This window comes from Vigna umbellata, chromosome 8 (assembly GCF_029865625.1).
Source record: "Vigna umbellata cultivar VRB3 chromosome 8, Vumbellata_1.0, whole genome shotgun sequence".
Classification (NCBI taxonomy): domain Eukaryota; kingdom Viridiplantae; phylum Streptophyta; class Magnoliopsida; order Fabales; family Fabaceae; genus Vigna; species Vigna umbellata.
In genome coordinates, this window is record NC_142172.1 from 42320893 (window position 1) to 42346484 (window position 25592).

The 25592-nt window shown below is 33.4% G+C and overlaps 2 protein-coding genes and 2 non-coding genes across 5 annotated transcripts; 2 read left to right on the top strand and 2 right to left on the bottom strand.

Moving 5' to 3' along the window:
* Positions 1-2444: 2444 nt before the first annotated feature.
* LOC124837500 (U5 spliceosomal RNA) lies at positions 2445-2561 on the bottom strand. The gene has a single exon (XR_007028745.1). It is a non-coding gene; the product is annotated as a U5 spliceosomal RNA (small nuclear RNA).
* A 1152-nt stretch (positions 2562-3713) lies between these two features.
* On the bottom strand, positions 3714-3830 carry LOC124837501 (U5 spliceosomal RNA). Its single transcript, XR_007028746.1, has one exon. It is a non-coding gene; the product is annotated as a U5 spliceosomal RNA (small nuclear RNA).
* An 8697-nt stretch (positions 3831-12527) lies between these two features.
* LOC124837488 (protein DETOXIFICATION 35-like) lies at positions 12528-16127 on the top strand. The gene is made up of 7 exons (XM_047312857.2): positions 12528-13041; positions 13728-14353; positions 14703-14759; positions 14924-15162; positions 15254-15372; positions 15584-15670; positions 15781-16127. The coding sequence occupies exons 1-7, from the start codon at positions 12766-12768 to the stop codon at positions 15856-15858; spliced, it is 1482 nt and encodes a 493-aa protein (XP_047168813.1). The 5' UTR covers positions 12528-12765; the 3' UTR covers positions 15859-16127.
* A 1318-nt stretch (positions 16128-17445) lies between these two features.
* Positions 17446-25426, top strand: EMB1691 (Methyltransferase MT-A70 family protein). 2 transcript variants are annotated; one of them, XR_015781573.1, is made up of 7 exons: positions 17446-20141; positions 20538-20621; positions 20757-20861; positions 20982-21090; positions 22637-22935; positions 23021-23131; positions 23672-23810. XR_015781573.1 is itself a non-coding variant. In XM_047312850.2 (6 exons), exons 1-6 carry the CDS (start codon positions 17778-17780, stop codon positions 25187-25189), a joined length of 3252 nt encoding a protein of 1083 aa, XP_047168806.2. In that variant the 5' UTR covers positions 17454-17777; the 3' UTR covers positions 25190-25426. The 2 variants fall into 2 exon arrangements, 1 of the variants encoding a protein (XP_047168806.2); XM_047312850.2 differs by lacking the exons at positions 22637-22935; positions 23021-23131 and adding an exon at positions 24752-25426 and having other exon boundaries at positions 17454-20141; positions 23672-23823.
* The last annotated feature ends 166 nt before the right edge of the window (positions 25427-25592 follow it).

The window sequence follows — 25592 nt, forward strand, 5'->3', positions numbered from 1 at the left end:
TGAAAAATTACGCATGTTCCAATCTTCAATTAGAAGAAAATTACCGAAGCTTATTATAACAATTATTTTTAGGTAAATTTGAATGTAACATTTGTATTAATTCTGCATGTTCTACTATTTCAGATAAGTTACTGATATTCTATCGAGGGGATAAAACTCTTATATATAGAATTATCAATTTTCAAATTTAAAAGTAATTAACCCTAAAATGAGCAGAAGAAAACAAAATTGAAAAAACAAAAATAGTTTTGCATATCCTTAGTTTCGCCCTCTGGAGAGATTGATTATGGTCTAATTTTAGAATTTATTAAATTTATGGTTGTTATGAAGCAATGTTAAATATGCCACTTTTTAAGGAATTTGTTTTGCCAGAAAAAGGGTTTTTTTATGGGAGAGCTACTCCCTTTACCATCCCAACCGCTTCCTATACCTTTTTAATTTTTTTTAAGGGTTAAATATATTTTTAGTCCCTAAACTATTGGCCGTTTCTGGTTTTCGTCCCTCTTTCAAAGTAAGGTACAATTTGGTCCTCATTCTTTTCGAAACGTTCGTTTTAGTCCTCGGAATTTTTGGTTTTAGTCCTCATTTGTTGGTAAATAAGGACCAAATTTTTAAAGAGTGTTTAGTTTTCGAGGACTAAAACGAATGTTTCGAAAAGAATGAGGACCAAATTGTACCTTACTTTGAAAGAGGGACGAAAACGGCCAATAGTTTAGAGACTAAAAACATATTTAACCCTTTTTTTAATTACAAACTATCCTTTTTTTACTTTAATCATTTACTTTTTTATTTTTATATGAAAACCCTAATTCTTTACCATTCATTCTCCTCGAACCCCCCTTCACTTTCTCTCTTTCTTGTATCCATTTTTTTCCTACCATTTTCCATATCCATTTCCACTTCATTCCTTTTTTTTTCTCCATTTTGGTTCTGCTTGTGTGTTCGTGGTGGTTGGTGGTGTGACGGTGAAAAACTAACACGAAAACGATTATTATTCAGAAACATTAAAAGAACAAAGGTCTCAAATTTAAGAATTTGAGCATTCTTCAGAGAAAAGAGTCTCATATTGTAACAACAAATTGATCATGCATCAATGCAGAAGAACCAGAAACGCAAAAAATAAAGAAAATATAATTTAAAAACAATATCAAATTCATCCAAATTATGTAGGTACTCACGGAATTGAAGAATAGAGAAAGTAGCGAGTGAGGCAAATAAAATGCAACCCTAATTTTCGTCTGCGAGTGAAACTACAGTTGTATACTCCGTCTTTTGCTCCGGCCCAAATCTTTCAAGAGCTTGTTACTGGGCTTAACGTAATGTGCATAATTGATTTTCATTTTAATGTATTTGAATATACATTATGTGTGCGGTATGCTTGTTGTGCTAGTTGGTTGCCTGTGTTTTTTGTGTGCAGAAGAAGATAATCGCGCATTTGTTTGTTCTTTAACGAATATCGAGATCCATTCACGGATATCAAACTCCGTTCACGAATGTTGATAAAAGTTAAAACTAAAAATTAAATATTACTGAAAGGTAAAAACAGAAATGAAGAGACGTAGAGTGTGGTGATGAAAGGAGTAACCGGCCTTTTATGATCAATAAAGCTAAAGTTAGAGCCCACAAAGCCATAAATAATTAATTTCAAATTGTTTCCAGGTTCCATCACTTGTACTTGGTCACCCCAAACCTCTTTTTAGTAATATCCACTTTTCTCTTCATAAAATTTCTATTTTATTCAAACATGTCAATGTTAATTCCTATTAAACTACTCTAATTAACTATTTAACAAGTTCATCCTGCAGTAATGAATCTCTTGAAATTAATGTGAAAAAATAAAATGTTAAAATTATTTTTATAAATAAAGCTATACTTTTATTATTTAATAATAAAGATATAATAAATATTAGTATATTAATTTTTCTATAATAAAAAAATATGGACTAGTGTTTTTTTTTCGTTTCTTTTCATCAGAGGAAGTGGACATCTTTTTTTTGTCTTTTTGGTGGTGCTTCAATAATTATTGAAAACTGGAATATTACATAAACAACTGCCCTTAAGTAACTCCTCTTTTTACTTATTTTTCCATCAAACTATATTAATGTTTCCTTTTTTTTTTATATAAAACATTAATATCTTTAATCCCTTCTTATTATCTGTCTTTAGGGTTTCTACTACACCTGAACTCAAACCAAAGACACAATTTATAAAAATAATTTTCAACCTATAAATTACAACATCAACAATTTTCATTTTTATATTATGTACAAACAAATTATTATTTAAACACACTAATGTGTTGATTTCAAATTAAATAATAGTTGTCATTCAATACCTAAAATCATGATTAGCTCAAAGGGCCTACACTGCAAAATTTTGGACAAAAATACAGAACTAAAATCATGATTAGCTCAATATATTGATTGAAATTTTGGACTAGTTGCAGGGCCTACACTGCAGGCCCTCTTCAAAAATTATCGTATGCCATTATAAGTAGAGAACACACGGTATTCTTTAGTAAAAGGCGAAAGAATAGTTCGCTTTGTATTCACTACATGGCTCCGTGACTTTTAAAATGTAGGAAACTTTGGTTTTAATAGTGCATATAATTCATTATATTCACTGTGATGTTCGGTGTGGAACTTCTCTTAGATCAGGAAAATAAAAATAGTTGGCTGTTTGTTTAGCTATTTCACTATCTTTTAGTTTCCTTGTATCAACTTAAAGATTAGATAAGGAACAAGAAATTTAGCCTATGTTGAAACTTTACTTTTCCAGAATCAATGTTTTTGAGTCTGCCAAAATAGGTTTCAAAATAGGTTCTCAGAACCCTTCTCTAGGCTTTTGAAACCTGATTTAATAACTTTATAAAAAAAGGTTCTCCATTTTTTTTATAGTGTTTTTGTTCAGATGCTGAAATAGTGTGACAATATTCATTATTTATCATGAACTAAAGAGGTATGCATTGAGGATTTTCATCTCTCCAAAACAATATTCTTATTTCTGCAAGCCCAGTAACAATATTCAAATACATTAAAATGAAAATCAATCATGCACATTACGTTAAGCCCAGTAACAAGCTCTTGAATGATTGATTTTCATTTTAATGTATTTGAATCTCGTGAGTCTGAACTTCTATCTTCTCAACTATATGTTTGAGTCTCGATTCTCACTTTTACAAATTTGTTCAATCTAAATATTCTCTCAAATCTTTCTAGTCTTCCCCTTACAGCAAACTTAGTGGAAATTTCTAAATACTCTCTCAAATCTTCCTAGTCTTCCCCCTTACAGAGAATAGGTAATTCTTTGAAATATCAGTTTATTCTATTGTTTATAATTGAAACTTAAATATTACATTCTAGAATAAAAGTTAGTCTTCAATTTAATTTCCAAACAGAATAATACCATATATGAACCATCATTACTGTATCAGCATATGTATAGTAATATGAGAAGAACATGACATAATGATAATGACTTGATAAGAGAATGGACCTTTTTTTCAAGGAAAACAAAATTGAAACTATTTACACGCATTCTACAAAGTATTACTGTTTATATCAATGATCATTTGAAACAAGTAGCTATACTTATATCAGTTGCCTAATTTCCCAATATATCAAATGCTTACTGATTAGTCTATCCGACCCTACAAATGCTATTTTCATGTGACACAGCATCAGAGTAGAGTCAATACTTCAAACTAGATTGCAGAGATTCCCGTAGAATTCTCTTCCAAAAAATTAATGAATGCCGCTTTATGCAATGAAAACACGGTATTCTTTAGTAAAAGGCGAAAGAATAGTTCGCTATGTTTTCTGTGCACGGCTCCACGGTTCTGAAGAGAAAAAACATTTGTATTTTATATTATAAATAACCCTTTTTTATTTGTAATGCTACTCGATGTGGACCATTAGCAAGAAGTTGGAAACAAAAGAATTGAACCTACCTAATCACTTTTTATTCTATCAATTTTAACATCTTCCAAGGTCCTACTCCTTAATGCAACAAAAAATACCTGATGTTTCATCTCACTTACAATTTCCCTTGTCTTTTAAGTCTCAAAACCCCAAAGCAGATCAGGAAGAAAAAAATTTGCTGTTAGTTAAAAGCTTTGCTTATGACAGAGACCTATAAATATGTTTGATTTATATGAGCCTTCAAAATCAATGCTTTTGACACTGCTAATCATTGCCTATTATCTTATTGAAAACATGCAACATTAATTTTTTACCTTATTTATTATCTGTGGCCAAAAACGAGTTTTCGGTATTTGCTTTATTTATCTGTGAATTTGGTGAATAGCATGGCCACCCCCAACCTTTTCGTGAAACATACTTCTGCAGTAGCAGAGGCAAATTGTTCTGAGGTTTGCAGAAGCATTTTTTCAATCTGGAACCTTGTATATCAAGAAGGGTCAATGGTTTTAGAAAATGGTTGAAAAATGCATCCAAAATAAACATTGAGACTATTTTTTCACGTCCATCTTGAGGAAGATTACAATACTTTTACACAATGTTGCTGGTTGGTGCAACTAAATGTTTTAATTTAAGCCACGTTTTTTCAGAGTAATTGACGTTAATATTCACTTGCAGGTGGGTATAATACGATAGAAATATATATATATATATATATATATATATATATATATATATATATATATATATGTGTGTGTGTGTGTGTGTGGGTGTTTGATTTGAAAAAGGTTCATATGTTACACCAGACTAACAAATGCTATTTTTACTGATGGATAGAGAGCGAGGAAATAAAGTAATAATACGAAAAACAAAAGAAAAAAAGTTTAAAAAACCACAAAAAGAAACGAAGTGAATTTCTTGTTTTTCACTTCTTCATATGCATTAAGGTTATGTTTCGTTTACTAAATCATGTGTATGTCCAGTATTCATGAATGCTTTATAGATCTTATTAATATCTCATATAAATGATCTTACTCAACATTCATATAGGTGATTTCATCAAGTATATAGTACAAATCATACATCATTCGTAAAAGATATAAAATCATTAAAAACTTTGTTTCAATTAAAATTCTTATACCATGAACAAATTTAATTATAAACTTTAACCTCTCAATAACATAATCTCTAACACTTTCACATACACTATAGGAATGGACAAAATTCATTTAAAATCAATTTAGTGTTATTTAAGCTAACAAATGACTTGTTTTTACCCATACGAAATTTATTCATGAGATCTCTCATCATAAAAGTTGAATTATCATCACTTGCTTGTTTGCAAGTGACTTAAGTCACACTCCCTTCAATGTTTTTAAAATTGTGATTATTGTCGATTGATAATCATAATGTATTGACACATATATGGTTGGTTTTATTCTTAGTGGAATGTTTGCTAAAAAAATTTTTAACCACACAACCTCATTTCTCGCCATTTCGAGAGAAACAAACTCGAATTCTATTGTTGATCTTTCAACAATTGTTTATTTGACTGATCTCCATGTAATCACACCACCCCCAAGTGTAATTACATAACTACTAGTGGATTTTGTCTCATTTGAATCAGAGATCCAGTTAATATCACTATACTTTTCTAGTACAAGAGAAAATTCACTATTGGCATAATTATCTTATAAGTTTTGCATGTGCATCTCAATGTTCCTGATTACGACATTAAATGTATATACCCAGTCTACCTACTGCATAAGCAATGTATGGTCTATAAAATGTAGTAAGCTCCAAATTAGTTGGATATATTGAGATTGAGAAATAAATTATCCTCTATTTTTTTTTAATTTGGAATTAGCATCGTAGTCATTGGTTTGAAGCCATAATATCTAAACTTCCTAAGAAGTTTCTCAATGTACTTAGGATCGTAATATATTATTTTATTTCCTTGTGATTTTAACACATAAAATCACATTGGCTTCACTCATGTCTTTCATTTCAAATTTATATCTATAAACAATTTAGTTATAAAGACAATATCATTATATGTGCTAAAGATTAACATGTCATTCATATACAAACACATTCACCAATTTCAAATTTAGAATACACACATTTATTGATATCATTGGGTGTAAAATCATCGAGTAATACATATTATCAAGTTTTTCATGTCATTATTTTAATGTTTGTTTCAACTTACAAAATTTTTTAAAAATTTCACATTTTATTTTTTTGACTAAAAACTACACACCATTTAAGTTGAGTTATATGAAGAGTATTATTAGCTATAATAGTTATTTTAAAAACTTATTCGTAATATGTTATACAAGTCTCTATAATACAATAAAAATGTTTTTTTAATTTTCAAAAATTTGATAACTAGCAAGAAAATATAAAATAATGAATAACATAATTTAATAAAATAATATATCAGAAAAAAGACATTGAGAAAACGAGAGTAGAAGAAAATGGAAACTTGAAGACTGTGTTCACATTAAGGCATTTAATCTTAGGACAGAATTGAGAAGATGGATTGTTGGTGTTCATATGCAACGATTTGGAAAGAAAAAACTAGGATGGATTTGCGGGATTGTTCCCTTGTGCAATCTCTCTTATATGAAGAGATTTGTAAAGAATGCATACATATTTATTTAAATACCCTTGTTTTAACTTTTGTTTTCAGTGACTTTATTAACTAAATAATTTATTACATTTGATATAGAAGAATAATTTATGACTTTTGTCTACATAAATATTTAATATTAAAATATTTAATTTTTATTTGTATACCAAATAAATGGTATTTTTTCTATTACGATAATTAATTTTTTTCAAAACTATTCATTGACATTTAAAAAAAATCGTTCCATCTAATCCAAATAATAATAATATATTTTTCTTGTGTTAAAAATTAATTTTTATTTTCTCTTTTTATAATAATTTTTATAAGGGTTAAATATGTTTTTAGTCCCTACACTATTGATAGTTCTGGTTTTCGTCCCTCTTTCAAAATAAGGTACAATTTGGTCCTCATTTTTTTCGAAACTTTGGTTTTAGTCCTTGAAAATTAACACCGTTAAAAATGTGGTAGTTTTCGAGGACTAAAACCAAAGTTTCGAAAAGAATGAGGACCAAATTGTATCTTATTTTGAAAGAGGGACGAAAACCAGAAACGGCGAATAGTTTAGAAACTAAAAACGTATTTAACTCTTTTTATAATTATGTATAATATTAATTATTACAATTTTATATTATTTTTATTAATAAGGGTATTTTGATAATCTTTAATAAACAATTCTTTTACACGTCAATTAAATCTTACACTAATTTTCATAAATTTAACTTTCAAATCTATATTTACTCACTTCTAAATTTACTCAAATTTATCTCTAAATTTACTCAAATAAACAGTAAACAATTTAAATCCATCCGTTGATTCTCTCTAATCCTTTGTTCAAAATAAACACACCTTAAGTTTGTTCTTTTTCATAAAGAAAATTTATAGCGAGAAGACGGATTTTGAAACCCAAGAACTGGATAACGAATCTGAACAGTTTTGAAGAATAAATCTACACCGCGTGAATATCTTGTTAAACCGGAAAAGAGGAAACCATAATCTGAAAGCAAAGGATCAATTATCCTTAGCGGAAAACCGATTATAAATCGTGGAAATACAATTTGTCTATTTTTATAATCTTTTTGAAACTTGCATTTGAAAAAAAGGTACACTGTTTTGCTTACAAATATGATTGTATATTAATTCATTTGAAAAACAATGTATGTTGTAAGTGGCATGAAATTTCAATCCAAATTTTGCTATAAGTTGAGTCATATGTGCAGGTGAGCTGTAGGTGGGGCGGTCCCACGCCAGAAAAGAAGAACAGCACAGTTAATTGTCAGAGATATATGACTTCATGATTTTAACTTGTTTCACCTGATTTCACCGGTTCCATATAAATGATATTGATGGCTGAATTCATATCTCAAATTAAATAAAAACCAATTTCAAGTTCTAACAGTGAACGGAGTTCACAAATAATTATTAGCATTTATTCTCTTATGCAATTCGTCATTCTCCTTATATTTTAGATAATGATATTTGATAATACTTTTTTAATAATATTTTAACATCATTTACTTATTATTACCTCATATTATTATTTATAATTATTATTATTGATTATAAAATAATTTTAAATCAATTACAAAATACACATAAATAATATTAAAATATTATCAAATAAATATTGTGAAAGTATTGTTGTATTGTATTTTAATTAATTCAGTATTAAATGGGTGAAATTACTATTCACACGGATGGAAACAAATAAAATATAAAATTAATGTATTAAAAAATATACAAGCATAAAAATTGAGATAAAATTGTAATTTTCACTTTTACCGTATCAAATCAGGTTTGTGAAGAAAATCTTACATGATTAACTATATTGTAATACATAAAAATATATTAATGTTTATTTTTTATTTATTATAATAAAATAAATTAGCAATACAATATTATTAAATTAAAACAATCAATCGTATCAATTACACACATTACATTACAATTCTTTCACTTAACTCTATCAATTTTTCCTTAATTTAAATAACATTTATTAATTATTTTCTTTCTACTCATTCTTTTATTTTTCACATTCACCTCAATTCAAACAAATGTTAGGGTCATTTGCTCCGTAATATTTTTAATTCTCTTTATTTCTCGCTGTTGAATAAACATGATAATCACAGTTTTGGAAATTTTAAAAAATAATTTAAGTTATTATTAGACATTATAATTAAAAATTTATAAAAAAATATAGAGTATATCTTAATTTACTTTTCTATTTATTTGGTGAATTAGCTGTTAAGAAAAACAAAAGATTAATTGAGTAGGCTATTAGAACATGAGTGATTCTGTAATTATATGTATAAGAAATAAGAAATAATTACATTTAAGGAATTTTTTTAAAAAGAAATGTGTATTATAAATAAAGACATCTTAATGTATTATTAAAAGTTTTTTATAGGTAAGGACAAAAACAACTCTATAGATAGATTTAGGCGATAGGACCTGTGTCGTTTAAAAATGGGCGAATTTACAATTTTTATGATAAAATAAACGATGTTCATAATCAAAGACTATGCTATATATATATATAATTTAAGGATGAAAAAAAATCCGCACCCGCGGATATTCATGAATAAAATCCTAGACAGATAGTTACTATCCGCGGATATTTATTATTCGCAGGTAATTGACAGCGGGTATTTTAATACTCGCTTCTAAACGGATCGGATGTGGGTATTATACTATCCAATCCGTTATCCGAAAAAAAAATAAAAAAATTTAATTAATATTTTTTTTAAATTAAATTTTTTATTACTCTTAAAAAAGGGGAAATTTTAATAACAATGACTTAGGATTCTTTCAATCACTTTTTTTTTTTAAAAGAAGAAAAGAAAAAAAAATAGGTTACATTACTTTTGAGCTAACCCTAATAGAGATATCAAGAATCCCATTACAAAATTTTCTCTTAACGGATGACTCTTTTCTTCTTCCTTCTGGTTCACCTCACGCAGGAGTAGGCTCCATTTCCTCTTCCTCTCTCTCTTGGTTCTGATTGGGGTTTTGTTCCGATTTGAGATTTGAAATTATGATTTTATTTGTTTTCTGATTTTGGGGGTTTCTTTTGTACGTTTTGATTCCCGTTTTGGGAGTTCATTTCTTGATTTCTTTCCTGTTGATTGGTGATGCGATTTTGGAGTTATGATTCGAATGAGTGTTTTGAGTCTTTTTGGATTTTAATTCATTGATGTAGATTGAATTTTTGAAGACCCTAGTGGTTATCGCGATTTGGAGATTTCTGTAATTGCGTTCGTGTCCGGAATTTGGGTTTAGGGTTCCTCTTTATGGGTTGAAAACGGGTATCCAACGAATATTCGCAGATTGAAAAAAATCCGCGGATTTTTTATGTGGATATTCAGCGGGTAACGGATCGGGTTGCGGGTACGGTTTTTCGCATGCGGGTTGGTTACGGATAGACATTATCTGTGCCCGATCCGACCTGTTGTCATCCTTAATGGTCTCTTTAACTAAAATAACTTAGTTTTTAAGATACGTGATTAAGGACATATTTTTATAAACAAGCTAATCTCGTGTATGTATATATATATATATATATATATATATATATATATATATATATATATATATATATATTAAAAAAAATTGTAGGTCAGTACGATTTATGAGTTATATTTTAAATTAAAAATTTTCTTAAAAAATAAAATGAAAAATATTATTTTAAAAAAAAGTTGTGTGTACGAAACTATTTATTCAATACAAATTTAAAATTGGTATAAACAAAGTTGGGTCAAATTTGTGTAAAGCTAAGTTAGGTTGACATCATTTTAAATTAATCGATACCCGTTTATGTTAAGTAAAATATATGTTAATTAGGTTGAGTTAAGTTTGATTCTAATTAAACAACACACAAATTAACTGTAATCAAATTCAAGTCAATTTAAGTTGAGATCATTTATGTTAAGATATTGGATTAGATTTATGTTGAGCAAGGTTGCCAAATCAGATTGGATTTATGTTGGTCAAGTCGAGTCTAGCATAAATTTGATTGAGTTATACATATACTTAATGTATTATGGTCAAATGAGTTAAGTCTACGGCATGTTAAATTAAATTAGGTTAATATTGATTCAAGTTCTAATAAAAAATATTAATTTAGATATTGACACAAAACTAACAAAAGTAAAATCCATCTTAGACAATATCAGATTAAGTCCAACATAAGTCGAGTTAGGTCTTAATTTTTCAATTAATTTACAAATAATAAAAATTAATCAAGGATTAAATTATAATTATCTAAAATATTTAGACATCAAAATATGATTTACAATTTTTAAAAGTTTATATAATTTAAAAAAATTATTTAAAAATTAGTTAAAGTTTTTTCAACTTATGTAAAATCAATGGAAGAAAACTTATTTTTAGAAATTGTTGATACGGACCAGTGGACCGTTTTTCGAAATGGTGCCTTATATATTCTTCCGCAGTGGTAACACATTTTTGTCAACCTCAGGTAATTACTCGAAATCGTATATCTTACCCGTACTTTAATTATCTGCGAAAAGTCAATAAATATCAATTACAACTTACATATAACGTAATTAAAATACCGCAATTATAAAATATTTAAAATAATAAAACCTTAAGCTTTTCAAGTTTGACGCAATAGCACTGACTTGCCCATCTGATGCGGTATTTCGTGAAGTTTGTTATGCCGAACTGTTTGCAACTCAATACCTTATGCTTCATACAATTACAGACTGAACTCAAGACTAGTGCAACTGAAAGAAACAAAGACAAATATCTATCTAGTTTTTACTATTTTTAATTTAAAAACATTATCAAAATTGAAAATATAGTAATACAGTGATATATTTTTGTACGGATTTGAGTTGGAAAATTAAAAGAAAAATAGACTTCTGAATGCGACATATTTTTTTTTTCTTTTCATTTTACACACGAAAATTAAGAACGCGGTGAGACATGCATTCTGAACATGAATCAACAGACCTTTTCAGCCTTCCATAACTGTTTCCCTTATACGGCCCAGCACACTACACGATAGCGTTACTTTACAGTGAATACCGACCCACATTATTCCATCGTACTACTACGCAAGTAACGTGGCACATTAAACACCCTTCCTCTTGCCAAACCACACTATTATTTCCTTGGTTTTCACTTCACCACACCATCTACATGTACACGCGACCCATGCCTACATATTTAAATATTTCTATTATTCATGTCACATTATAACACGCTTAGCCAAATATACACTTAAAATGAGATCAAGAGAAAGAACAAGAACAAAATTTGAGACCTACTACATTAATTTTTCATTATAGCTTTAATTGCACTTCTATAATGTGGTTTAACACTTTTATATAAAAAAAATTCGTTCAACTTTAAAGTCCAACGCTAGAATTTTGGAAGAGGTAAAGATTAAAATTCTATTTTTCTTTTTTCAAATTGACAGGAGAAATGATCAATCGGAGAAGGACGACGAACAAATAAGACAACGCAAATTTGCACATCTCGTTTTCAATTACGTCTTTTGACATTTTTCTCTTACGTGATTCATTTTTATTGAACAAATTTTACATAAGCTCTAACAAACACGGCATATCAAAGAGTATGTTAGAAAGAAGAAGATGAGAAAACGGTGATAACTCATGCAAGTTTTCTTCATTTTGTTTTTAATATGGAGACTCTTTTTGTGCCAAACCAAATATCATCCCGAGCGATTTATTTTTATTTTTTATGTATTAGAAATCAGAGGAATTTAACAATCTATAGACAGAAGCAGCATGAAATTAAAAAGAATGGTTGGAAAATTAACTGAGATTCTCAACTTTTACCGAGAGTTGCTCCGAGGACAATGCGATATTTTACAAGAGAGTAAAATTCTGAGAGAATATCTAGAACAACTTCACATGTGGTTGTACAATAAATGCAGCAAATAAATTATTGTTCGCAGGTCACTGTCGATTTAACGTAGTCCCCGGATTTAAGAAAAAATAGGTTCATAAACATTGGTAGGATTGTATAGTTAAGAGCGAGCAAAAAGGGAAGTTCCGTTCGTGATAATAGACGCGTCGCATGCTTATCTAACAGTTCCTGGTTAGTTCTGCATGCAGGATTAAAGTTAGTTCGTCAGTCTGAGAGCGGGGCACGTATGCAACTGAGAACTTCTAGTTCTGTGCGGAGTTTGACCTTGAATCAGAGGTGTAGACGTGTTTGGTAATTACGATGGATGCTCCCCTGCTCGTAAACGGCGATGGGGCGGCGCTGGTGGATCAGGATGGCGACTACGTGGCGGCGAGGGGGTTCAAGAAGGTTAAGGAGGTGTTCTGGATCGAAAGCAAGAAGATGTGGCTCATTGCGCTGCCTATTGTTTTCAACATATGGTGCCAATACGGTACAAACTCTATCACCAGCATCTTCGTCGGACACCTCGGCGACATTGAGCTCTCTGCTATCTCTCTCATCAACTCCGTCATTGGCACTTTCGCCTTTGGTTTCATGGTTAGCCCCTTCTCTTCTCTTCAATACCCGAACCACGTAACTTTTCGATCTATGTACACCAACATTTTGTTTTGCAGTTCATGAGTATCGAGATTGTTGTCAAATTTCAAAAGATTTTTGTCATTCTCAGTTTTCTTTTGTTTTGTAGGTGTAGGGTTTAAGATAAATGTGCTGCTGAAACTATGCAATCTCTTTTATGATTAATTTTAGGATAATAATTAGTTTCAGTTTCTTAATTCTCCTATTAGAATCGAGCTTTTGTATTATGTTTACGTTTAATTTGGAATCGTAGAGTGAAATTCCAGTTATAAAAAATTTAAGTCAAAGGTTTGTCCTGATTTCAATATTGCGGGTTTTATCTGGTTCTGAATGTAGAAGGGTGTTCTTTTGTTCTCACCTCGATAACTGAATCTTTCCTTCGTCTTACTTGTATCTTTACTTTGGATGATTAATTTTATTTTTCATCTTTGTATCCTATGCAATTACTTTGTGAATTTTGCATAAATATACTGGTGTTTTACTTTATTACAATTTTAAAATTTGTCGCGTAAGCATTTATTTATCGTGAGGGTAGTTGCGAGTCTTCATTTTAGAGGACCCGCAAAGAATATTGCAGAAATTGTACTTGTTAATGGAACGTTGGTTTTTAAGAACAAAATCTAACGACACTGTATAAAACCCTGTAGCTTGGGATGGGAAGTGCAACAGAGACGCTATGTGGACAAGCTTTCGGAGCTGGGCAGGTTAATATGCTTGGTGTTTATATGCAACGCTCATGGGTGATTTTATCTGTGACCAGCATTTTTCTGTTGCCACTATACATTTTTGCTGCTCCAATTTTGAAGCTTCTTGGTCAGCAGAAAGATATAGCTGATCTTGCTGGAAATTTCGCTATTAAAGTAATTCCGCAATTTCTTTCACTTGCCTTCAATTTTCCAACGCAAAAGTTCCTTCAAGCTCAGAGTAAGGTTAACGTGATTGCATGGATTGGGTTGGGAGCTTTGGTTGTGCATGTTGGGTTGCTCTGGCTCTTGATTCATACGTTAGAGTTAGGCTTAACTGGTGCAGCTTTGGCATTTGATTTCACGAGTTGGGGGATTACAACGGCTCAACTTGTTTATGTCGTGGTCTGGTGTAAGGATGGATGGAAAGGATTGTCATGGTCGGCTTTTAAGGATATTTGGGCCTTTGTAAGGCTCTCTCTTGCATCAGCTATAATGCTTTGCCTTGAAGTTTGGTATATGATGAGTGTCATAGTTCTTGCTGGTCACCTTGACAATGCAGTGATTGCTGTTGATTCCCTCTCTATATGGTAAGATCATACTTTCATTGACATAACACGACCAAACTAACTAGTCAATTCTATCATGAAAATGCAGTCAATTTAAGGCTAAATAACCGGTCATTTTCGTAAAACTATTTTTATACTGACACCAGATTGTGTACCGTGAGTGGGAGGAGAGTCAAACTTAAAATTAGGGAATATTGACTGAGTTAAATATCTCTTTAGTGATTTTGTTGGATGAATTGTATACACTATGAATTCATACAACCTATTCCTCCATCCGATTCACAGTCCCAAGTTTTACATTTGTTTATGATTATTCAAATAATGAATGTAAGATAACTTTTTTGCTGATTATTTCAATGATGTTTTATAGCATGAATATCAATGGGTGGGAAGTCATGATCTTCATTGGAATAAATGCAGCTGTCAGGTATGCAACAAAAATTAATGTCTTGTGAGTTTGATTTTTGTCTGTTTACTCTGGGAAATATGTTGACAACTTCACATTGTTAGCGGTTGCAACTTTGAAATGCTGGGTTTTCAAGTTAGCCATGTAATATGTGTGGTTAATGTTTGTGTTTTTCTTATTTTCAGTGTCAGAGTTTCCAATGAACTTGGACTCGGACGTCCAAGAACTGCCAAGTACTCTGTCTACGTGACAATCTTTCAGTCACTTTTCTTGGGAATCTTTTTCATGGCTGTTATTTTGGCGGCTAAAGACTATTATGCTGTTATTTTTACTGACAGTCTGGTTTTGCAAAAGGCCGTTTCGAAGCTAGGATTCCTCCTGGCTATTACAATGGTTCTAAACAGTGTTCAACCAGTGATTTCAGGTATGATTGATCACCATTTTCCTTGTTTACTTCATGAAGGGAAACAGATAGTTCCTTTACCCTATTTACAACTTTGAAATCATTCTTACAGGCGTTGCTGTTGGAGGTGGGTGGCAGGCCCTGGTGGCCTACGTCAACATAGGTTGTTACTACTTATTTGGGCTTCCACTGGGGTTCCTTCTTGGTTATAAAGCAAATTTGGGGGTTGAGGTGATATACCACTACTCTGATTGAATTTCCATCAAAATCTCCTTTGATAAAATTCATAAATTTAGTGCAAACTGTTGACTTTTCTGTATTTAGAGAAGAAAAATAGCAAAATTTCTTGTTGCTGTACTGTTGTCTACTGTTGAGTGAAAAATGAATATGACTATACTGATACCAGCTTAAAATTTTGTTCTGATATTTTTTCCCTATTCAGGGACTTTGGGGTGGTATGATGTGTGGAATTCTTCTTCAGACCTTGCTACTCCTGTTGATACTTTACAAAACCAATTGGAAGAAAGAGGTAAGCAACACTTATAGTTCTGCAGAAAAGTGATACTGCTTTACTTTTCATATATGGATGAATTTTGAAATGCTAAATCCTTTCATTCATTTAACTCTTCTCAATTGTAGGTGGAAGAAACAAATGCTCGCATGCAGATATGGGGTGGACAACAAACTGAGGTTGATAAAATTGCTGCTTCAGCATGATCTTACACAACTCTTTTGTTTTTTATCTGTTCTTAGTAAAGTTATGTTATTCTGTGCGTTCTTAGTGAAATTATGTCAATGGTCTCACATATCCATTGGTCCATTTTGCAATGTGTTGTTGCTCTCTCTCAATCAGGGGCAGAGCAGAGTCTGGTTGTGGTGTGTGATGAGAATGGTGGAGACAAAAATACTGTTTTTCCAATTTAGTTTTCGGTTTTTAGTTATTGAACATTTCTGTGAAAATATAAAAGCATCAATATTTTATTTTACTCGTCTTTGCACACTATTTTATTCCATATTGTTGCGTATTCGATAGCAGGAGACGAGTTGATGCTAAATTAGATTAGTGTCATAAAAAATCTCGATAAATGTCATTTAAAATATGATCAGAACTTGCTTTTCACTGTAGTATGAAAGGAATTATCACAGTAAACAAAATATAACACCGACGATAAATACGACTAAAAAGAAATATGTAAAACAAATCATTTATGTAATTTTCTTTTTAATTATTCAAAAAAAATATAATAAATATGTAAAAGATAGTGAAAATATTATCTCCAATATTGAATAGATTGGCACTCGTTAATTTCCATTAGTCTTACTATCAACGTGTAATCTTTCTTTTCTGTGTGAGATGTGATCGTGTGTTTCTATTTTTTAAATCCGGTAGTTATAATTTTGAAACCAAATGGGAAAGCATTTTGAAATCCAGTTAATCCAACATAAATCACTTCCACACCGCATTTCGAATTCCAGTGAATCCAACCAAAAGTGCTTTTCAACCAAAATTTATTTCCATCCACCAAAATGAAGACTGCGGCACGAAACTATAATTTGAAGTAATATTAATTTATATTTAAGTTACAATTATATTAATTAATTGTGCTAACAGTAATTTATAATAAATAAACATTTGAAATTGAATTTTAATTATGTTTATAAAAATATCACTTTCATGTAATAAAACATTTAAATCACCACCAAAAAAATTAAATTAAAATTTATGAAAAACTTTTTAATTTTATACAGGTAAATAAGTTAATTAAATTTACCCTCAAAATCAAACAATACCCTTCCCATCCCTTGTTATAATCGCCATTGATAACATGTCTTTGCTTATTATGTAACCAATACAAATGTTTTTAACAAACCAAAAAACAATTCTTAATCTAATCTTATTATTTAATCAAGTCTCTCAATCTTAAAAAATGCATCAATGCGATGATTTCACATATTAAAATTTATCATTGTTACTATGTGTTATAAATTGCATTACATGTCAATATTTTTTATTAATTATTTTTTTTCTAATTGGTAGATAGTATTCACACATTGTTTTATTTTTAAAATGAAATTCTTTATTAGGAAAGAGATCGACCAAACATAATAAATGAATAAATAACAGGATAGGAAGAAGTATACTTAAGCTAAAAAAAATTCTGCATTTTTTAAAGTTGAATAAAACACAATTTATTATTATAATTATTATTTAGTTTATATTTCTCTTGCCTATATTGTTTTATTTATATTTAACTTTTAATCCAAAAGAAAATATTAGAATAGTTAGGCCCAGCCCAGACTAGGTTTGCAATTTTCGGGTTCCCCAAACAGCTTCCGACGCCGTATCGTTGGTCAAGTAGTAAGAACCCCTTTCTACTTTTCTTCTTCTTCCTCTTTACTCTCTCGCCACCCACTGTCAACAACAAGAACACTATCCGTTCCCATTCGCCGGTAAGCCCCTCCTTTTCCCCGTCTAAATTTTGAAATCGAATCCCCCTTAATATTTAATTTATTTTCTCATACAAATTACATATATTAAGAAAATCCTCAGCAGAGTGAGTAGTTTGGGCGGATTCATGTTCGCCCGCGAGAAAGTTGTAGAGAATCACATTGAGTTTAGATTTTGGTAGTTGGGGATGGATTCGAGCGACAGTGGTCGTGGTTACTCCAAGCGCGAGAGGGATGACGAGGATTGGGAGTTCAGCGACAAGAGGAAGGATAGGTCTAGAAAGTTTGGTGGCAATGGGGAAGAGGGCGAGGGCTCTGACGGAGGCGCCAGGAGAAAGCGCTCTAGCAGGACTGATAACGACGATTACGATTCGCGCTCCAAGCAAGGGGCCAAGAAGAGGCCGGAGGAGAGCACGTTGGAGAAGTTGAGTAGTTGGTATGAGGACGGGGAATTGGACGAGAAGGCCGCGAGGAAGCGTGCCGGGGACGGCGATTTTCACGAGAGTGTGGTGAGTAAGGAGGATGGTGGCGGTGGTGGCCGGGAGAAGGTTGGGCATGAGGCCCGGAGTTCGAGGAGGAAATGGGACGAGGTTGATGCTAGTAGTGCGAGGAGGTCGCAGGATGAGAAAGGGGAATTCAGGAGTGGGAAACGCGATAGTTCTAGGGATAGGGAGAGGAGTGGATCTGCTAGGAGTGAGCATGGGGAGGGTAAAGCCTCTGGTGCTGATAGGGTTGTGAAGTCTAGCGGTAAGGAGGAGAGAAGGGGTGATTCCGAGAGAGGGAAGAGTAAGGGGAAGTCGGATTCGGTGGATGCTGGGCGTGAGGAGAGGGTTGAGAAGCCCAGGCATCATAGGGCCCCTGCTGGTTATGATGGGGCTGAAACCTGGGATAGGTCGTTGAATGTGGAGGAGGATGGGCATGTGCGGGTTAGGGATAAGAGTGCTAGGGAAAGTGGGAACTCAAACAGGTCGAGGACACCTGAGAAGAGTGGAAAACGCCACCAAGATTTGGAAAACTCGGATGTGGATTTTGAAAGAAGTGGTAGCTTTAAAAGAAAGGAGCTTGAGGGCGATGGCTTTAAGGATGATAGATCCAAAGGGAAAGATGATACATGGAATGACAGGAGGAAGGATCGGGAAAGTTCAAAAGAAAGTTGGAAGAGGAGGCAACCGAGTAACGCTGACAAAGAGAAAAACGAGGAGGGTGCTTTTGATGACAACAGAGATTGGGAGTTACCTAGACATGGTTATGAGAGGATGGACAATGAAAGGCCTCATGGACGGTTTGGTGGTAGAAAAGATGTGAGTAGGGGGGAAGCTGTTAAAACATCCACAAAGTTTGGGATTTCGAATGACAATTATGATGTGATAGAGATCCAGACCAAGTTTTATGACTATGGGAAATCAGAATCTATGTCCAACCATACTAAGAGAAATGAAGCTCATCAGCAGTTCAGTGCAAAATCTGGTGTTAATGATGAAGACTGGGCATATCATCAAGATGAAAGAGGAAGGAAGAATGATTTATCTGGCGATGATCTGAAGGAGAGATATACAGATGATGACTATGATTTTTATGGGGGAAGAGGAAGAGGTCAGAAAGGTGGTGTATCTGCCCGCACCACTGGCGGCCAAAGTTCTAGTAGTGGTGGCTCACAGCCTCAATATGGAAATCCGGAGTCTGGTTCCTTTAACAGAGCTGGTCCACAAGGAATGAAAGGTAACAGGGTTGGTAGAGGAGGAAGGATTAGGCCTACTGGGAGAGACAATCAGCAGGTTGGAATGCCATTGCCAATGATGGGATCACCCTATGGACCTCTTGCAATGCCTCCACCTGGACCAATGCAGCCTCTTTCACATGGTATATCACCTGCTCCCGGTCCACCAATGTCCCCTGGAGTCTTCCTTTCACCATTTACTCCTGCTGTTTGGCCTGGAGCTCGAGGTGTTGATATGAATATTATAGGTGTACCACCTGTGTCTCCTGTTCCCCCAGGTCCTTCAGGTCCAAGATTCAATGCTGCTAATTTGGGGAACCCACCAAATCCGGCAATGTATTATAACCAATCAGGTCCTGGAAGGGGAATACCCCCAAACATCTCTACTTCTGGTTTTAATCCCCCAGGATCAATGGGTCGAGGAGCCCCACCTGATAAAACTCCAGGGGGATGGGCTCCTCCTAAAAGTAGTGGAGCTCTTGGTAAAGCTCCTTCCAGAGGTGAACAGAATGATTATTCTCAAAACTTTGTTGACACTGGTATGCGGCCACAGAATTTCATTAGGGAGCTTGAGCTCACAAATGTTGTGGAGGACTATCCTAAGCTTAGAGAGCTTATACAGAAAAAGGATGAGATTGTTGCAAAATCTGCATCTGCTCCTATGTATTATAAGAGTGATTTGAAAGAGTTTGAACTATCTCATGAGTTCTTTGGTACAAAGTTTGATGTCATTCTTGTGGATCCCCCATGGGAGGAGTATGTGCACCGTGCCCCTGGTGTCGCTGATCATATGGAGTATTGGACATTTGAAGAAATAATGAATCTCAAGATCGAGGTAAGCTATTATTCTGTTTGTGTAATTCATTACTTTGTTAGACTTGTTTCAGTCTAAGCATTTCCATCATACCTAAGTTTCAAATGCAAGTGAAAACCTTTATGATCTTGTAAACTAGTTGGGCTAATTACTAATTATATTTAGTACTCTAGCTGTAATAAAGAATAATGTTAAAAGGGTAAAGTAGCAAGAGCGTGTGCAGTATTGAAGCTTTTTTGCTGACCAAATAAATTTCATTTTTGTGCTTCCCATCATATATCCCATCAGAGTTATTTATCAGTTACTTGAATATATTAGTTTCTGTCATATATTAATATATGGCACTTGTCCTTGAATAAGGATATAGTTTGCTATTTTTTGAATTAGACATCTTATTTATTCTTGTTCCTTTGTAAGGCTATAGCAGATACGCCTTCTTTCATTTTCCTTTGGGTGGGCGACGGTGTAGGTCTTGAACAAGGTCGTCAATGTCTAAAGAAGGTAAACTATCTGAATATATAAGTTCTTCATGGGATATAGCATCAATTGATGATTTTGGTTCTTTTCGTATTATATCTTCTATTTCTTAATCACTTGTCTGTTTTTCTCTTTATTGGTTTGGCTGGGTTCCTATAGTGGGGATTTCGTAGGTGTGAAGATATATGTTGGGTAAAGACAAACAAAAGTAATGCAACTCCAGGATTACGGCATGACGCACATACTTTATTTCAACATTCAAAGGTCTGTTAAAATTAGTCTCAAGTAAATGTGGAGGTTCAGATCACCATTTGAGCTTATTATATATAGTTATGTTTACACTAAGTTAATATACCTAAACTGTTTTGTTTTGTTATGATAAAGGAACACTGCTTGATGGGCATAAAAGGAACTGTTCGTAGAAGCACTGATGGCCATATAATTCATGCCAATATTGACACGGATGTCATTATAGCTGAAGAACCTCCGTATGGTTAGTATTGTGATTTATCAATCGTGCCTACAAAATAAAGATCATAATGTCTTCATACTGGAATTTGCTCTCTCTCTCTCTCTAGTCTCTACCTTGGTTATATTTTGTGTTAGTAATATATCTTTTCCACTCCTGCTATGAATCCATCTCTACTGAACTGCAAAAATGGGATTAATTTCAATAAATTTTCCATTTTCTTATTATTTATGATCCAGTTCTATCAAAGATCCAATCTGGAAAAAATAATGTCTCAGACTGACCCATCCAATAATTTGTCTACAGTGGCCATGTTTTGGGTTCTATAATCAATACAGAATCTCCAGCCTCCATCTTTTATTTATTTATTTTCTGTTCAGCATTACTGGACTAGGGATTGATGCTTGGTCTAACCTGTAGGGTCAGACATTAGTAATTCGAGCTCTCTCTTCCAATATAATGGTACAACCATTTGTTCTCTTAAATGGCAGTCTGTGCGGTTCTCAGAAATTCACTTTAAACAATAGTTGGGTGACCTCTTATAGTTTAGACCGGCACAGTATGCTCTTTCCTGTATTCTTGTCACCTGATTGTCTCCATCCTGTAGAATGTTATGCTTATGCATAGTTTTTACAGATGCCACTAATCAGCACATGGAAGGATCTCCCTAAAGATTGACATTTAGACCTGCCAGCTGAGTCTTCATGGTTGGCACTCTAAATTTCACCCTTGTCTCCCCGAACCCATCCAACCAATTTAGGGCAAGGACCGTGCTATTCCTCCTAATCTGAATAGAAAGAATCATGCACAATCAGCATGCCATGTCTCTACATAATAATTACAACAACAATAATAGTTGTAATAATCTCTGTACTGTTAATTTTCAAGAGTATTGGTGCAAATCACAATCCATACGCATATCCAGCACTTGATCCCAATAATTGAGGTCTTCTTGTATGTCATTACCATCATAATGTGATAGAATAAATGTAGGGATTTATCGTCAACCTCTTTCCTTCAACATTGAGCTTCATCCGATTCCTCAGTTTCCATCACCATCATTGTAAATTGTTCCTCATGTTTTGTGCTACTAAACTTGTCGCATCTAAAGCAGGACCTTCTCTTCATGTTCTCTTATAACTCATCATGGGATAATCTTCTGAATCCCCCATCTTCTCTGGCACTCCCCACATTGTCCATGCCATTTTTTCTACTGTAGGCAGGTTTGAGTGTGGTCCATATCGAAATACTGCCGTTGCTCATGTTGAAGTAGATATTAGGTCTTGTCTCAACATGGGTAGGAGTTGTCCGAGTTGATGATGAAGCCTGGTTGACAAATCTGTTCTGTTGCTCAAAATCGGTCACCTTTTCCAATGACCCAGTTCTTTTCTTAAAAGTTGGCCAAAGTCCATAAAGGTTGAGTACATCCTAGGGGTGGCTTTTAAGTTCAGTCCATATCTCCCTTTTCAGCACATTTATCTATGTTTCCTGTAACACTCATGTCACCAACTCAAATTTCTTACATTAACTCACTATCCTCCTCTGTGCATACGGAGGAGAATATTTTCAGGTTGGAAACATTGAATAATAGCAGATTGGAATTGATTTCAGTGGCACGAGACCCCCATTATTGAAACATGTTTAACGCACGCCCCTCTGTTGGCAACGTTGCAGCTTACACCTGTTCTCTTCCTGCCATGGAATTCTGGTAGAAATACCTTTCCACCCTTTTAATCCAGCTAAATGCATCTTCACCCAGTAATATGAGATTAATAATACGAGATTGGGTCTCCTTCCTGACTTTTCTGTTACCACTCTGTCATTGCTTCATCTTCCATGCCATCCGTATGGTTCGTAGGGTTCTTCATGGTAATTCCTGGATCAAATGCCGAAACTCCTGGCATCTTCTCACTTTTTTCCCATCTCATCTTCTCTGCCTCATTGTATGAACCAGATTTCAATTGCATCAACCCTCGCTGGACCAAATCATGAACACCTGAACTGGGGTAATTTTACTGCGTTACTCTTCAATTAATTCCGGTTAGCAGAATTGCAGAAATGAAAGGTAACATTGTGTTCAAAAGACACTGAACTCTCGCTGGTCCAGTTTCACTCTTTTCTTGTCTATTTTTCACTCCCTTACTCCTTTGTATAGTTCAACTTCCTCCCTTAATTCCCTTTAATTGCCGTATAAAATCATTCAATTATTTCCATACACAAATATTCAGTTACCCTTGAATTCTTCATTGCTGCACATGCAGTATGGCACACTAATCATTCAATTCGCCCTTTGCTGTTTCCTAACAGACCTTATTAATAAAATTTAGTAGATATCACCTAAAGCAACTGTGCTTTTTGCTTCTTTCCTAGGAACTTGATCATTAATACTGTTTTTTATGCTTCTGAGAGACTAGGGCCACCTTGTTAATAACATACCATTGGCAATAAATTTAGAAGTTATACTTGAACTGGAAAATCGAAAGTCATGTAAAAGCTGTTTAAGATGAAATGGTTGGTTTCTTTAAACCGCTTGCTTTCATAATTGTTGTGCTTTTGTTATAAAAGATAAAATGGAGTCTTAAATTTTTTTTCTCATATTTAACAGGTTCAACACAAAAGCCTGAAGATATGTACAGGATTATTGAGCACTTTGCCCTTGGAAGGAGGAGACTAGAACTATTTGGTGAAGACCACAATATCCGGGCTGGCTGGCTGACTGTTGGTAAAGAGTTGTCGTCTTCAAATTTTAATAAAGAGGTAAGCAATTTAAAATGCTAGTATTTGTACATGATGACATTTTAGTTGATCCTTCCTGTCTACGTTTTTTAATTTATGTTAATACAGTTCGCGTAATCTTTTTTCTTTAAAAGTTGAGTAAATCAGGGAGCATCTTTGTTCCAGGTAGGATATTGTGACCTAATGTGCTCTGAGAACAGCTTTCACATTATTGTCTAAGTCTAGAAATATGTGCAAGCAGTTAGTCCTCCATTTTTAATTGTGTTATTTTGTGCGGCGGCTCTAACCCCATTGAATTTATTGGTTCAATGCTTGAGAGGTGCATATGAGAAAGTGGTTCTAACCCATTGAATTCATTGGTTCAATGCTCGAGAGGTGCATATCAGAAAGTTCATACCATATAATTCTACTCATTCTGCTGTAGCAGAGAATTAGGTTTTTCATGCACATTATCAGTTGGGGGAAAATTAAGTTAGCAGAGAATTACGTTTTTCATGTACATTATTAGTTGAGGGAAAATTAAGTTTCTAAGTAAAAAGTTAAATTCTTGGAAAGTTTTCTTCCACTTTATCATACCGTACCTCCATCGCAATAGTCGTACTATTGTAACACATTGGGAATGTTCGGCGGCTAAATTAAATAAATTAACCAGACTCTAGTAGCCAAAATTTTAACCGAGTTACTTTTGTGGATAGATGACAACCATTAAGATTAAGCTCATACTTTCAACATTCTTCTAGGCTACTTTCTGGCCAAACGTTCTCGTAATGATGCGTTTTTATCTCGACTGTATCTGTTTCTATCAGCCTTTATGATTTTATTTATCTTGGTTGGATGTACAATCTTTTGGCTCCAACAGAGCTTGTACTCAATATTATCTCCGTTATTTGATGCTGATTGCTTGTGTTCACCTGACTGAATAACATTGATTGGCTATGGGTAAATTTAGGCATACGTTAAAAGCTTTTCTGACAAAGATGGGAAAGTTTGGCAAGGAGGTGGGGGAAGAAATCCACCTCCGGAGGCACCTCATCTGGTGGTGACTACTCCTGATATAGAGGCTCTGAGGCCAAAGTCACCAATGAAGAACCAACAACAAATGCAGCAGCAGAATTCGGTATCCATTTCTTTGACGACAGGTGGGTCAAACAGAAGGCCTGCTGGGAATTCACCGCAGAACCCACCTGCACTTGGTGTCAACCAAGATGCATCAAACTCAAACCCTTCTACTCCAGCTCCTTGGGGTTCACCTTTGGAGGGCTTCAAGGGACGTGAAGGCTCTGTATTGCCCGCAGATGATAAAGTAATGGATATGTACGGGTTTCATGGACCACCATCTGCGGGCTATCTAGATTTTGAATCTTACAGACAAATGAATATGTTGTAGCATAACTTTAAGGATAAAGTTGCTTGATGATAATTTTGTAATTCCCCCCCAATATTAATGGGAAGAAAAAAAAAATTATCATTCTATCAATTCAATCTTTCTGTTAGCATTGGCGATTCAATTGCGTTTAACCCGGGGGAATAAAAGAATGCGTCGGATTACTGTAAAATCAGCTCCCATGTATTATTTTATGAAATGCTTAGAATATAATTTCAATTTATTTGCTTCCCGTGACAATGATGGAGCATAACGGTAAGGTTCGCGATGTACGAGTCTCAAACCAAATGGAGGATGTTTTGTCCAATTTACTTGATTTGGTTTGGGGTTGTTGAATCTCTTTTTATTTCTTAATTGTAGTTTTAGTTCAAAGCTTTTTAGAGTAATAAATGGTGGATTGAAACAT